Source organism: Crocodylus porosus, unplaced genomic scaffold (genome assembly GCF_001723895.1).
Source record: "Crocodylus porosus isolate Cpor-Errol unplaced genomic scaffold, CroPor_comp1, whole genome shotgun sequence".
NCBI lineage: Eukaryota > Metazoa > Chordata > Crocodylia > Crocodylidae > Crocodylus > Crocodylus porosus.
In genome coordinates this window covers 143291294-143307283 of record NW_017728931.1, presented here as the reverse complement: position 1 = coordinate 143307283, position 15990 = coordinate 143291294, and the positions used below count along the sequence as shown (strand labels likewise).

General features: G+C 44.2%; 1 protein-coding gene across 2 annotated transcripts in view; it reads right to left on the bottom strand.

Moving 5' to 3' along the window:
• Nucleotides 1–15990, bottom strand: part of TNPO3 (transportin 3) — a 72546-nt gene that overhangs the window by 30680 nt on the left and 25876 nt on the right. For both annotated transcript variants that reach the window (XM_019543828.1, XM_019543829.1), the window contains exons 2-6: nt 13946–14146; nt 12454–12527; nt 11406–11562; nt 6549–6692; nt 3161–3336 (exon numbers count right to left, since the gene is read on the bottom strand). In XM_019543828.1, the coding sequence (XP_019399373.1) occupies nt 3161–3336; nt 6549–6692; nt 11406–11562; nt 12454–12527; nt 13946–14146 (752 nt within the window). The remainder of the gene's footprint in view (nt 1–3160; nt 3337–6548; nt 6693–11405; nt 11563–12453; nt 12528–13945; nt 14147–15990) is intronic.

The window sequence follows — 15990 nt, the reverse complement described above, 5'->3', positions numbered from 1 at the left end:
GTCTGACAGGACCTGCCACTGATGAACCCATGTTGGTTGCCCCTAAGCATGCAGTCCCCTGCTGGCCCCCCCTGGATGTGTGCCAGCATAATTTTCTCGAACAGCTTGCCTAGGATCGAGGTGAGACTAACCGGCCTATAGTTTCCCGGCCGTACTAACTTTGCAGATACAGACTAGAGAACAAATGCTACTAAGAGTAGTAGGGGCCAAAGTATGGGAGAGCAGACCGATTTCTTCAGATATCCACAGAAGTGCTTAAGTGGTGATGCTGCTATCTCAGTCCTTGCAAGTCTGGGAACATCCCAGAAGAATTCGTTATAAAAAGTAAACCTGAATCAGGTAACAACAAGTTGATTTCATTTAATTTAAATGAGAGGATAAAAAACCACCAAAAGTCTGTGACTAAGGCTTTCACCTACAAAAGGGGTGCTAAAACAAAGGGAATTAATTAGAGAAGTTACCTGGATGGATGAACTTGAGGACATGAATACGGAGGAGGCCTGAAATTTCTTCAAATCAAACATGTACAAGTAAGGTGGAATTTGTATCTCAAGCAACAAGAAAAACATCCTATAGGGCAGAACTCCAGACCGGCTGAACAAATCACCCAAAAGAGGAAATTAGGAATAAACAGAGCACTATAAGGAACCCACAACAGATCAGTAAAGAACACTGCCTTTTGGAGCCCAGGAGGTATAAGGATAAAATGAGAACAGCCAAAAAGCCAAGCAAGGTTAGTCCTCGCAAAAGAAAATTAAAGAAACAAACAGTAAAAGATTCTTTAGCCACGTAAATAAGGAGGAGGCAAGGAAGGAATTACGGCTGCTATTCAGGGAGTAAAAGTTCAAGATTAAAGAATCTATGTATGTATGGCCTATCAATTAAATAGATACTTTGTTTCTACTCAATGTGATGACTAAAGGTGGGGCAAGAGTAGGATGGCCAACAGGAATGAGAGCATAGGTTGAATGAGTTTTATATGAGAGAAGCAGAACCCAAGGTGCTTGAGGAGCTCAGGTCAGGAGAAACAGACAATCTGCAGCTCAGAATACTGCAAAAGTTGGCACAAATCACAAATTCCTCTGTGCAAAATGAAATGTATTTTTCTACCTATGGGGACTTGTACCATCTTTAATTTTCCCTAAGTCTGAAGAAGAGCACATGAGCCTGAAAATTTTTAAAGAAAGATGATATTTTTGAGATTTCTTAGTTGGTCTAATAAAAGGTATCATCTCTGAACCAGGAGTTTTAGAATTTTGCAACTGCTCTAGCAAGCAGTTTTAAACAAGTCTGACACTTCAGTTGGCACCATGTTGGCTGGAGAAGAACAAATCTATCACCTATATTTAAGACAGTGCATAATATTATCTTGGCAACCACTGCCTGCTGGTGTGACCTCGATAATGTGCAAAGCTTTAATTATTTTTATCCAAAGACAGGCAGGTAAATGGGAACAGAATAAAATACAAGTGGTCAAAGGTAGATTGTGCCAAACTAACCTAATGTTTGTCAGTACAAGTAATTTTCTAAATAACAGAAAAGCTGTAGCATTTGACATGGTGTCACATGAGAAATTTATTAGAGGATGGAGAGGAGTTCAACAATGCAAAGACTGGTAAGGAACTAGCTGAATGGAAATAACAGTATTGTACTGAAAGGATGGAGGGAAGCTACTAGTAACTTTTGGGACTGATCTTTTATAAAAAGTCTTTACATTAGTAACCTCAGCATAGAAAAGGGGAGTCTGCTAACAACATCTGGAGATGACCTAAAGTTGGACAGTATTGTCAATGCAGGGGAGGACCAGGAAAAAAAACAAACAAAAAAACAAAAAATCACACAGGAAGAATTAAGACGAACTTTAAAACTGGAATAATAGAAATGGGGAAACGTAATGGTATTAAGTGCCTGGTTGCACAGTTAGGTATCAAAAAATTTCTGCCATGAACTGGAAGCTCCTCTGTTGGAAAGTATCAAGGACAAAACTCTGGGTGAAGCGGTTATCAGTCACAGAATGCCTGAGTAACCAAATGTACTTCAGGTCCAAAAAATTTTCAAACATCTCTCCCAACTGTACAGCCAGTCCATCAAAAGACAACACCCAAAACCCTCTCTTCTCATACGTTTCCTTGTCCATCATAGCTGCATCAGTCCAACCTCACTGAGAAACCTCATGTAACAGTGAAACGGCAAACACAATCCTAGTATGGTCAGGTGAGGCATCTCCAAGCAGAGGCAGGGAAGATCTTGAGAAGACTTCACCTGAGCAATCTATGCAATTCTGACCATCCACATTCAAGTAACATGAATTCAAAAGGAATAGGGGCAGAGAACAGCTTATCATATCAGTGGAGGCTGAAAGAGATTTGGCTTTAGTCTGGCAGAATGAAGGCTGAGAGGGGATGCTATCGCACTGCATAAATTCTGCAGATAAAAACCAGGGGGAGAGAGTTAGGAGGCAACTTTGGCACAAGAGCACATGAGCGTAAACTGGTCAGGAACAGATGCAGATTGGAATTTAGATGAAGATTTCTCATCAGAGCAGGATTCTGGAGCAGCTTTGAGAATCTCTGGGGAAAAAAAGCCTAAGAGGAGCTTGAAGATGGAGAGTGATCAGCTTACAACATGGTTGCCTGCAACAGCAGAGGACACGTTTGGGTGACATAGGAGTTACATCCAGGTCCACGCTCCTAAAAAAAAAGAGTACTTAATTTCTGTCCACAACTTCATAAACTGACATCAGAAGTGCTAAGCTACTGCCCTCTTAAAGGGAAACGTGCAGCTCTGCACTAAGAGGCTGGGGACACATCAAGGAGTCTCCTCACTTCTTCCATCTTCATTCATCACAGACAGCCACACACTGGCACAGTTTCTGCTGTCCTGTGTTAAGACAGGCATGACAAGTCTGAGCTTGTAGTGTTAAACTCCACCTGTTAAAGCTTGAGCTGATCACTCCCCACTGGCTCTGGTTGGTGTATTGAGGGCATAAAGGAATCATTAGTTCACTTGTTTCTGTTCAATGAATAATCATTTGCATAAGAGAGATTTCAGAGGGCTGCACAAACACAACAGATTCCCAAAATAGCTCTGGAGAGACAATGGCAGTTCATTACTGCAGCTCTCCCTGCTCTATAGGGGCCCGCCAGGCTCGCTCACTCACTTGTCTAAATCCTCTCGTGCTACAGCCATGTGATAGGCAGTCTCGAGTGTCAGGACCCCTTGGAAGAGCTGCAATGCAAGGGGCAGATTTGTCTCCACGTTCTCGATGGCGTAGAGCGCCGAGCACACACAGTCAGAGGCTGCCTCGTGCAGGTTGGACGAGGTCTTGTCCTGTTGCTGCAAGACACAAGAGGAGGAAGTGAGCCTGGTGATTATACAGTAAGTGAGATGGCACCTAAGGACACTAAGACATTACTGTCCCAAAATCCTTCACCATGTTTCAGTGCATGAAAGCCCCACCCCTGCACCACCTCCTCTGCTGTCTCTTCACTATCTGCTGCTGTACCTCCTTTGGGTCTTGAGATCTCACCAATGTCCTTTTAGAACTTCTCTATGGGGCACACAAGCCAAGGAGAAACAGAATGATGGGAATCTCCAGCCCGTGGTACTTCAGCAGCTTGGAAACATTTTGCTGGTCTGTTCTCTTGGGTGGGAAGGAGGAGAGATGACTCATGTGCATGTCATATTTTTCACGGTGGTGGTTTAGGGCAGATGAACAGATTTTGGGGTGCTGGCTGATAAACATACATGTTAATTGTACAAGGCTAATTTCACAGAGCATTAATGGCTCCCATAGAGCCAAGAGCAATTCGGAAAGGAGACTGGGCTGGCATACTAAGACAAGAATAAACAGGAGAGAGATGAAGGAACACCACCACCATGTATGCTTGGGGATGCTGCTTCAGAAAAGGATCTCAAAGCACTTGTCAAGTGTAAATTTGGCCTTATGATCCCATGTGATGAAGGCAGGGAAGGATGAAAAACTTGTGTTAATGCAATTAAAGGCTGAAAAGCCAAGCATTCAAAAATGATCAAAAGTGTAAAGGTTTCTCCTACAGTGTTAACTTGGACCCGCTGCACGGATCAAATATTGTCTCTTCTTTTTTTCCATTGGGAAATGGGAACTGTTATTTACCTCCTCCATATCACACCACAAGTGGAAATACAGGTTCCCATCTGACAGTAGAAAAAAGGAAGAGAATTTCAGTCCGCTTGCACAGATCCAGTATCAACACTGCAGTAGAACCCTTTACGCTTTGGGAATTTCTTCCTTCCATGCACTCTGTTCTTAAATCTGCCTGTTAGATTCATTCTAGAAGGGTATTATTTATTCTTGCTGTTTTACTAATCCCTTTAGAGCTCCTACACTTATAAAGATGATACATCCCTGAAACAACTATCCTACGCTGTCAAAAAACAGAGAGCTAAACCCATGATCATCAGGAATAAAATATTGACCTAATGTTCATAACCTAAGAGCATGAAACCAATTTTGCTTCTTCATTGAGGGTTACATAATGGGCCAAGTTTGAACTTTCTGAGCTTTGAAAGTTAAAGTGCAAATACTTTAAATCCCAGGGGTAGCAGGAAACTTATTCCAGATATTTCCATAATGTAATGAAATGCTGAGGAGGGTCAGCTCAAAGCTCTGTACAAGAGCTCAACTCTGAGCAGAGATCAGACACCACTTATTTTGGATCAAAAACTATATTTTGCCTGAATAAGTTTTGAGCAACTGAAGAAAATGAACTGGAATAAAACCAGATTTTAAAACTGAACTACTGTAATCGCTGACCAGAACTCCTAGAACAGCCATTTTATAGATGGGTAACACTGACGTCAAAGGTACTCAAGATCACAAAACATCAGTGGCAGAAACAGGCACAGAATGCTAGTACCTGGCTCCCAGCAGACAAAACACGCTTGTAATACAGGTTGAGGAAAATGATGAATAGTGAAGACAGTCAGGACAGGAGAAAGGGTATAAATAGAGGATTAAAACTTCTTTTCAGAAGCACGGTCTGCCAGAAGTGTATAATAGGCTCTGCAAAGATTAAGAGATCTGTGGCAACATGACTGAAAAGCTTTCTGCAAGGCAGAGCCTCTCTATGCTCACTTCAGTCCTGTCTTGAACCAACCTGCTGTACCTGGAAATTGTGTCCACCCTTACTTCCCCCAGATACCTGCTCATCCCTGCCTGATGCCAGGACTACTGGGTCCCAAGCGATGATGAGAAAGGGATTTCCTGCAGTCGGACAGTTGAGAATAGTGCAGTCAAAACTAAGGAAGGCCAGTGGGCCAGAAGCTTCTTTTCTAGTCTTAATTAAAGTACTTACATAGCCAAGACTCAGGTATTTCAAATGCACTTGACCAGTTAGTGGTTTTCATCACTCTTTTCCTATCTGAATAGTCAGTGGTTGGGGGAGATGATAGGACAGGGACCCTGAAGTAGAAAAGTGACTCCCCTCTTCCTGAGGAAACAGCTACACTGGAGAAGGTCATAAATGTGCTTTCTGAAGGTCTGCCAGGACCTATGACCTGTGGTCTTCATCTAGTAGAGAGTAAGCTCTCTGGCTCAGATGACAAGAATTCTGTTTGTGTGGCTCCCCTCCAAGTCAACTTCACACTTGAGTCCAGGAGAGAAGTTTCCTTCTTAGTGTTGTGAACTAACAGACTTTTGCTGGCCACTCCTCTCTCAAATGATGAAGGACTGCAAGACTAAAACCAACATCTTCTGCCACCCCACTGGGGACAAACTCCACCCTACAGAGTCTATTTAAAAATGGCTTTTTACATTTGCCTGCAAGTTCTCTGATCCAGACCTGAACAGAGTCAAGCTCAAAAATCACCTAGAACTTATGTGCACAAAATGTTCTGAACTCTGGGTGTCATGTCAGATTAGTGACAGCACCAGTTTATCCCAAAGAAGTTGGATTGTGACCTCAGAACACAGGCAGTGGGCAGATAAAGCACTTTCTTAAAAAAAAAAAGATGACTTTTCTTTCATGCTTTAGGAGCTCTGATTACTGGGTATTAGTCAGGAGGGAACTACCTGACTTCAAGTGCCACTATGGAGCAGTGTGTAAGGGAAGATGAGTGTGTCTGACCTCTGGAAGGCCCAACCAGAACTAGATTCTAGGTATGAAAGATCCCTGCCCTATGCTGCCAGTCCTTAGCTGCCCCAGCAAGCTGAAAGCCAGGAGGGGATTGAGAAACTAAACTCTGGGGAAGAACAGGCCTGGACTTGATTACACCTAGCACTGATAAGGCAAGCAGAGAGTCTTATCAAGGGCCTGCTTTAGGGGAAAGAGTGTGAGATTCTCTGCACTGGAGGGAGGGACAGGCTAGGCCAAGTAGTTGAGACAGGGGGAACAGGAACAAACTAGTCTTCTAAGAAGGATGGGATGCAACAGTTAGGACGGGTCAGTAACAAATGGCCTTGTGGGATTCCAACAGGAGTGTTGGGTTCGAGGGTTGCCACATTCCTCTTGTCATTCCCACAGGGAGCCAATGAAGAGCCTTTCAACAAAAAAAAAGCAAACACTCACCAGCACTTCGAAGAGGAGCGATAACAGCTTGCTGTTGGCCATGAAGTTGCTGTCCAGAACTCCCAGATTAAACCAACTCCCAAGGCAGCGAAAGGTCTTGATGAGCATCTTCTCATCATTGCCTGTCTTCTCCACACAGGTCATCTAGGGGACAAGGAGCAGGGAGAAGGAACAGTTTGGTGACCAAAGATTACCTCTTAACTTCACAGCTATAACGTAGTCCTGGAGACCACAAGTTATGAGGGTTTGTGCTGTGCTGCTTCAAGCTTTCTTTGCAGGGTCTCTCGGTCTTGAAATAAGTTTTCCCCAGAGTTGACATACTGTTCCATAGTACTTCCTGACCCCCCGCCCTTCCCCCTCAAACCATCCCCTCAAGAGGCGAAAATGCACAGAAATATAAACAGCCTACCATGCCCTGAAGGCCACTCTGGGACTGAAACATGCCCAGGAAAGTACACAGTTTACAGCACACCCCCAGCCCTGCCTAAATAGGCCAGGCGGTACTCCACGTGATCCAAAGTACATCTATTGACTTCAGCGGTTATGACAGCCTGTGGTGAGAAATGCAGCCTGGAAGGATTGCTGCCATTTGCCGCACATCAGTTTCCTGCAGGGGCCTGTCTCAAAGACTGATGAAGCCCAGACCCTAATGAGCTTCATATATAGAAAAGCCTCAACCGAGCCTAATTTCAAGAGGAGATTTTCCGATATAATTCATTAAAAAAAATAGCTCTGTTACTATGGTCTCTGTGAAGGTGCTGGAAGGTAAAATACCCATCTTGCAGGCCAAGCTGACAGCAGTCAGTACACTTAATTCATTCTGTAAGACACAAGAATTTTAGTTGTGGCAGTAGCTGGAAGCCTACAACCCTGGGGAAGATGGGAGGAGAGGTGGGTTCTTCTTATGATCTTCAGCAATCGCTTGGCAAGATTTGCCAGTACCTTGATCCGAAGAAGCCCTTACTGCGCTAAGAGGAACTGAGAGAACATGAGGGCAGTCACAGCCTGAGAGAACCCCTTGGTCTACCCCCCCGACTGCAGGGAGAACAGCAGCTATGGTTTCGCTGCACCCCTTAAAAACCCAAGTGCTCCAGCAGAGTCTAATCCATCCTGTACTGCAAAACTCCAATAAAATTTTTGCTTAAGTTACATATAATGAATTTATCATTTAATCAATCCCCTGTTCCCTTTTTTGGACTCCTTAGGTTGCCAATTAAAATGCCCACTGTGGAATTCAAAAAGGAAACCTGAAAGGGTTGCACTGAGATCCTGCACAGAACAAGTCTTTTATATATGCTGGGTGCGCTTGTGTAGAAAAAACCTAGGTACAATCTGTCTAGCAAAGCAAACAAATGACAGCCTGACCCAAGAAGCCACCAGCTCTCAGCAGACTTAACTGCAGATGGACTGTCAACTGAACGGCGTCTGTGCTGAGGTCAGCAGCGTTTCCTCACGGAGCTCAGCAGGATCATTGCAAGGGAATGTGTTCAACGGCATAATTTATTTCAACAGGCCTGGCTATGACCCTGTATGTTGAAGCATCAGCTTCAGACATTCAAAACCAAGCTCCCTCTGCCACCTCTGACAAGGCATCAGCAGTCAGTGCAAAGCGAGCTTGTGTGTCTAACCAATGTGACAACTCTCTTCTCTCCATCACTTCACTGAGAAAGCATTCTGGGGGCTGAAGGGGAAGAAATGAGGCAGATGTATTTAAGGCAACATCTCTACAGGCCTGAGAAAGGGAAATGGAAACATCTTTAAACCAGACTGGAATTTAAAACCAGTCCATTTTAGAAGAGGCAGTCCACCTTTCTGCATCGGCACTAAAGCAACTAGTAAAATTAGGACTGGGGTCTCCATGACCAATCATGCACATGCTGGTATATTATACTTTTGGAAGAGAAGAGAGAGAGTCCCCCTTACTCTGAGGCATGAGACATTAGACAAGCTTAGATGTAGGATACCAAACTTGACAGATACGCAGTCGAATTATAATCCCTAGCACCCCCCGCCCCGACTTTCTTATCTTGGTGCTATCTGAATAATGACCAAAAGTCATGTCAATGCTTGACCTTGGACAAACAACACATCAAGGAAATTAAACCTTTTGGAAGTACTTGCAATGCTGATACTACAATTCCAGCTTCCTAGAGTCATCATGCATAAAAAGCAAGGTAGAAACCAGTGACGTTCTTTGCTAAGATTTCTAGTCAATGCCAGCTTTGAACTCTGAACTGAGCATAAACTGTCAAGGAGCTTTACTTCCCTTCAGCCTCCTCCCCTGAAAAAGGAGACAACTTCAAAAGCAGCTAGTGGAAAATCAAAAGTGAGAAATTATGGGCAAGCCATCTAATTAAGGCTGAGTGCAGTACTATGTCATTCCACAGAATGGGCGCAGACCTAATTTTATCTGACATCTTCCCTAATGATCTAGAAGAGATAACAAAACTTGTATGTTCAACTAACTGATGGATCTAAGTGCTTGAGAATGAAGAGTGTGCACATGAAAGGATAGAGATTGAATTTACAAGCAGCAGCAAGGAGAAATACAAAAATACTTAGTCTGAAAAAAAGACGTGAATAGAAAATAAAACAAGGTTTAAAGTGGGCTAGTCTACACACACAGAAAATAACCCCCAATAAAGATATTCACTGGAATGGGATACAAAAAGCCAATTAGAGACCATCATGAGATGATACGAGACAGCAGAGCAGATGAGCTTGTGAAAAAAGACTGCACAGAACAAGGAAAAATACTATGCGAGCTGGGGCTATCTTTGGACAGAGATAGACTATCACACAGCAGGGATGTGATAACCCCTCACATACAGAACATGATGCCCCAATTCTGAGCAATTTAGCACCAGAAAGATGCAAACAAGCCAGGGAGGGGATGTAGGAAAGAGCTACCACAAAAGAGAGGCAATAAAGGTCAGGGGAGCTGATTCACAAAGAAAAGTTAAAAAACATGGTTATGCCCGACTACAGAATGACTAAGTATTTGAAGTAAAACACCAAAGCCAGAGGGGAATTTATGTTCCAATGGTGAGGTCAAGGTGACAGAGTTATTCCCAAGGGAAGCAGTGGAAGGCCAGTCACTGGAGTCAATTAAAACAGGACTAATGACACAATGGGGGAACAATCCTGCATTAAAGCAGAGACAGATTTAAGGGAGAAAGAACTAAGATCTGCTCCCTCTTCAAAAGAGCTATGATTCAATTAACCAAGGAACTGAAGCAAAAAGAAAAGCAGCTGGAAGACAGGAGTGCAGAGAGAGCAAACAGATACAGAGGTGAAGGGCACCAAGGCAGAGAAAGGATGGAGGGGCAAAGCACAGAGATAATTTCTGACTGGATATTATAATTAAATACACCAAAGTTGGATTCCATCTGGAGTTCTGTGACATTAGCCAAATGCTTGGTGGAATTACAGTCCTATTATGCACAGCTGGGGGCACATTAAGTTTCTCATTTAAATAGGCTACATGAAATGGTAAAAATTAATGAGGAGCTCTGTGCATTAAGGCACGTTGGGTGCTATTTCAATACAGCCTCGCGTGAGGGACCGAGTTGGTCACTCCTGCCTATTTATTTCAAGCAAACACGTAGGAAATGGGGAAACCATCTAGCACAGGCAATCAACGACAGTGGGGTTGGGTAGATTTTGGCCATTTTCTTCAAATCTTTGAGCAGCGTCTCTCCATCTCTATCCTTACACCCATAGTTCTAAACCTTTCTGGCATCACAGCACCCTCCTTCATAAGTTTTTGAAATTCTGCAGCACTCTGGAGAAGCTAAAAATCTAGCCAGTGGTAGGACCTCTCTACCATGGGCTACTTCTTCCAGCGTATACTCCCTCCTGTCCCTGGTCTGTCCCTAAAAGGGCAAGTGCAGTCCCCACTGCTGCGACTGCCTCCCTGGCAACTCGTGTGCTGGTGACTGGTACCATATGCACCCGCAACCTGTCTCTCTGGCCCCAGCTGCATGGAAGCACTGGGGGGCAGATGAGCTGCTATATCCATCTGTGTGCACGTACAACAGAATACACTGCATAGGGTAGGTGGGGCAGGGGCTACGGGGAGGCAGAGAGCAGCTGTGGGTGTCCAGCACTAGACAGAAGGAGAAGAGATGCATCACTTTTCTCCCGGCACAGACCCTGGGTGTTGGTTGAGAATCACCACCTTAAAACCCATGTCTTATTTAGTACAAATGCCTCCTGGTTTTGGTGCCCACAAACAGTTAGCTCCACAAGCAGCCTGGATTCTCAGAGAATATCCAGTAAGCAAGACTCTGTGGCAAAAATAAAAGACAGCCCCTTACACACACAAACCCCAAAGTGCTTTTTCCAGTGAATTGGTGCATCTTATCCTAGAACGATGCTAAAGGTTCACTCCTACGCAGTCACCACCCAGCAGTCTGAGTTCTCTGCCATCTTTTCTGAATTTAATGTTCACAAGATATGCTGGACAGACGGCCCAGGTGGTTGCAAGCCCCTATTTAAGAACAGAGCAGGAAAGAGTGGGACAGCAAGCTTCCTTCCCAACAGTAACTTCAAGGGATCTCAACCTGGAGAGACCAGCTGCCCTTAAGGATAAGGTAGGTAAGAAAAAAGGCTCTGGTACCAGATCTTAGATTACTGCTTACAGTAGGGCACCAGCTAGACTTTCATCTATTTAGGGTTGGTTTGCAAGACTCCTGGCTCTTGTATCTGATAGATACATTTTGATTGTTCCCAAGCTGGGCTAGCTCTTTAAGGGAAAAAAGCCATTGGACAAGGCTACCAGAACAGGTGTGGGGTGTTTAACAGCAACCAGTTGTTGTGCTTGCCCCATGCCTCTATTCCACGTGGTCAGCTTACCAACAGAGAGACCACAGTGCTAGAGTAGTAAGCCAGGTCTTCAATGATTTCAGTACGGCGGTTGGCTCCAATGCGTAACGATCGGCTGTGAACCTCCTCTGGCAGCACTGTGAGGATCTCCAGCAGAAAAGGCAGTGATGTCACATCATTGCTATACCTGAAGCACAGACAGAGAGAAAATGCGATAAGATAGAGAAAATAAAGGGGCTCTCAAAACATACACAAAACATCTGTTACTGCTGCTGCCACATTACTTTAGCACCACAAGGAGAGATGATGGCATCTGAGATCCAAGGAGACTCAGGGCAGAGATATCCCAAAGCATTTCATCTTGATGCATCTCACAAATGAGTGACAGGCTATTTAAAAAAGTGCATGTTACAGCCCTCATAAGAAAGTAAGAGCTGCCTATCAAGAAAGACGGCAAAAATCCCCCTGTTCTACAAATGCAAAAAAAAAAATCTAACCACATTATTTAGACAGGCTGAATCATAGAAACGCACTCTCTCCCAAAACTGACAACATACTGTTCACCCACAGCATGCTGGCTTTGTCCTGAACAGAGCAATCTTAGCAGAACATCTACAGCAATCTGTATTAGTGTGATGTGCTTGTGCTGGCCTGATGCTAAACTAAAAAAAAAAAAAGTTAAAAGACCTGAGCATCCTATTCAGTCCTGCACCAGAAAGATGAAGATAGGTACAAGAGGAAGAACGGGAATAAAAACAACAAAAACAGGCGAGGAAGTCATCAAGGCTTAAACACAGGAAAGACCCCCACCCACCCCCAAAATGTGCCTTGACTCTTTCAGATATTTCTAAAACTGACTTGCCTACTGCTTTCATTATAATCCAAAAACCACTTTGAAAATCACTGATCTGTCACAAAAACAAGTTTCCAATTTTGTTACCTTCTTGAACCTCTCCCTTTCTTTTTTGCATTATTTTTAGGTGAAACTTATATTCTTTGTTTCAGGCCTGGATCCATTTGTAGGTTCACATGATTTTCAGCCACAGATGAATTTTCAGCCACAGATACAGTTACTTACTTTTCAACCAGTGTCTGTACGCAGCCTTTCCAAGATGCCATCTGCAAGGCAAGGTCTGCTATTGCTAAAGCAAGCTGAAAATGAGAGAGAGAGAAAACACAACTAAAGATTACTGTTTGAAAGAAGAGGTCAAATTCTCATGCTGAAAAGCAGGTGGGAGGCAGCGGGGTGGAAGGGAGACTTTCAGCTTCTACTCAATAACATTGGAAGAAAATGATAAAAAGCCCTGAGCCCTCAGTGAAGTACATCCAGACCACTCAGGTCCTGTTTGCAATACACTATTTACCTCCTATATGAGCAGCCCCTTTGGAAGGATGAGGGAGCTGTGCTGCCAAGCACAGCTTCTCATCCCTGGCTAAGAAATCTCCTGTGACAACAGTATGGAAGCCTCTCTCTCCTCCATTGAACTAGGGCATTTGCCTGGCAGAAACTCTTGTGGCACAGCTATCTCCTGTAATCCAAGTGCTAGGCAGATCATTTATCCCCAGGCAAAGTGACTCACCTCTACCAGGCTAAAGAGTCAGAGCTGAACCAACACCCATCTTACCTTCCCAGCCCTCTCACTCACTGACAAGCTTGCATCTCCTCTACAACAAGCAAGCCCTCTCAAGTTGGCCAGCCTAGAGACGCACCCTGCCCTAGAAACTTAAGGCGCCTTCTCTTTAAATGCTGCCAGGTTATGTTTAGTTTGATAGGGATGTGGCCCATGGTTCCTCAGCTATGAACAACTTTAGGCACTACCCTGCTCCTACAGAAGCCAGCTGCAGAATGCTCATCAACTTCTGTGCTAGAAACGGCTTCAGACTGAGCTACAACCGGAACAGAGAGGCTGATTTGGGCTACCCAGTGTTGCAGTGGCAAGCCCTCTGCAGATGTCATGCAGAAGACAGAAGTTCAAGACATCCCTGCAGATGCAGTAGCACCTCACTGCAGAGGTCCTCCCAGTCAGCTGGGGAACACTGAAGGGAAATTTAGCATTTTGTTTTCATAGCTGCACAGAGAAAAAACACAAATCTGTGGCTCGCTGCTCCTCTTCCTACCTTCTCAAAGCAATACAGACAAGAGTAAAGAGAGTCAATTTATTAACCTACTGACATGCTGACAAGCTGACCTACAGACAAGAACAAATGAGCTCGTGTTTATAGACTGCTGGGATGGGGAATACCAGGAATGGATTTCCTTATTTAAACTGCTCCCATTCAACAGTAAAGGAAGCAAGAACGCTGCCATTCTCAAACCAAGAGCAAAAAGGCTTTCCCTGGCTATGATAAATATGATGCATAGGTTTCCCCTATGAAAAGCAGACCTTAATTAGCAGGAATGGTTTTACAAGGGCAGTGATGAAACCTTACAACACATTTACAATGAACGCCTAGTGCAGGCTGAATTATTTAGCTGAATGACTAAAAGCTGGCATGCATTCCCTCTACTTACAGCTGTCGTGCAAGGTTCTCCTTTCCCTCCCTATCAGGATAAGCAATGAAGGTCTTACCTGAGTTACAATGACGGGTGATAGGTCTTTCAAGTTCTGTATGTGGGACAGCAAAGAGTCCCGTAATGAAGCATGTGAGTCTGTGGGGAGTTCGTAAAATGAAGTCTGGATCTTCATCTTCATGGTCTGTGCTGCAAAGTAGCACGATTCCACATCCTGACGGATCTGTAGCAACTGATCTGAGATCTCCCATGCGTGAACCTAAAAAAGGCAAGTCAGCACAAGGTCAACTGGGAGAAGAGCACTAGGAGTAGTACTGAAATGAGTTAAATATTTAAAATCAGCAGTTAAACAAAGTGCGCTTTTCCCAACATGAAATTCCCAGTTTGTCCAAGAACCCACAATTTCACCTTCCAGATACAATGCTAGGAGTAGCCAGTCCGCCGCTTCAGAAAACCAGTCAGCCCCTACAACACATTTCCTCAATTTTTACATGCAGCTAATTACAAAATGTACCCAAATAGTTGCCAGGTAAATTAAGACATTTTATGGTAGAGAGAAAAGAAAATAGATTAGCTATGGAAACATTTCCTTCTCATGCATTACCCGTAGGTCTACAATACTATCAGTCTAATTTTAATAACTTACATGGTGGGGAAATGTTGAGGAGAAAAAGCAGTATTTGAAAAAAGCTTAATAACTGCCTTCTGCACATATTTCCTATCTCTGATGCACTGCTATACGGGAGCTGGAATGGCAAGGGTTATTTATCTTATTTCCTTCCAGCCAACATTTTCAGACAGACTACATCTCCCAGAAGCCTCACAGCCTGCTGCAAACAAGTGGGTGCCTTTTGAGGATAACAGTTTCTTGGAATTGAGGGCCACGGTGACAAAAGCAGGGTCTGGATTCCCATCCGTCATGAACATTGTTTCAAGCTCAGACTCACAAGCCAGCCTGTTTCAGACTAACTAAGAGTAAGAGGCAGTACGGCCTACAGATGGGACATGGCAGAAGATGCAGACCTGTTGAGGAATTGTCATTTATACCATCCTGAATCTCATCTCACCAAACTGCACGTATGAGACACGTTAAAGCAAGAGAATAAAAGTTACTTGGCTTGTGCTGTGGCAACATGATTCAGACTCCAATCATAATCTAGGCCACACTGTGCTGGCCCCATATACGAACACAGAAGAGGAGACGGCTCTTAACCAGTTATTGTCAACCAGGATGTTGGGGCACCTGGATCTTTGAAGGGTGCTGCAAGGTGCGAGGAAATAAGCAGATAAGCTTGAGCTCAGGTTTGCCGCTGCCTGGATGGGCCCCCAACTCCCAATGCCTGGTCCCTATGCACAGAAGCAAACACTGTAATACATAAATTTGTTTTTGCAACGGCATGCCATTCAATTCACAGCAGTTATGGAAGGGTGCCTCGAGCCCAAAAAGGATGAGAAACACTTATCTAAGTTTCATTTAAGGCAAGATTCAAATGAGAGCAACAAACAAGGAGGGGAAGAAGGACAAAGGAAAACAAATTAACAACTGAACCAGTTCCTATATTTTATTAAACCATAGCTTCTCCTATGTTATCCTTGTTTCTCATCCCAAGGAGCATAGGGAAGCTGGTTCCTTCTGTTTAGGTGTGATTGTACACCAGAGATTTCTCATTACCCGTGGGTGCTGACTGCTGGGACCAGGCCACGATGACCTTGTTTTCCTTTCCACTGAAACAGGGAGATTTTTATTCCACAAAGTGCAAGTTTTAACCCCAGGCAACAAACAAAGGTAGCTTCCTGGGAAATCCAGCTCAGGAACACACCAGCACACCCCCGGCCACCACCGCCTCCCCAGAAGAAAAGGCTTAGCAGTGAGATGGGAAATCAGAAGACAGAGACGGGACAGAGGGAAAAGAAGGGAAGGAGCCCTGTAGCTCTGCTGGAATACAGAACTGGTGCTTAGCACAGATGCTTAGCATGTCAATACAGGTATCCATCTAGCAGAATGGAAGACATACCCAATGCACATCCTCACAGTGTGGTAAGCAGACACCAAAGAAGGCCCTTCGTTTTATGGCAGATATCTGTCATGGGTGACTCCACATT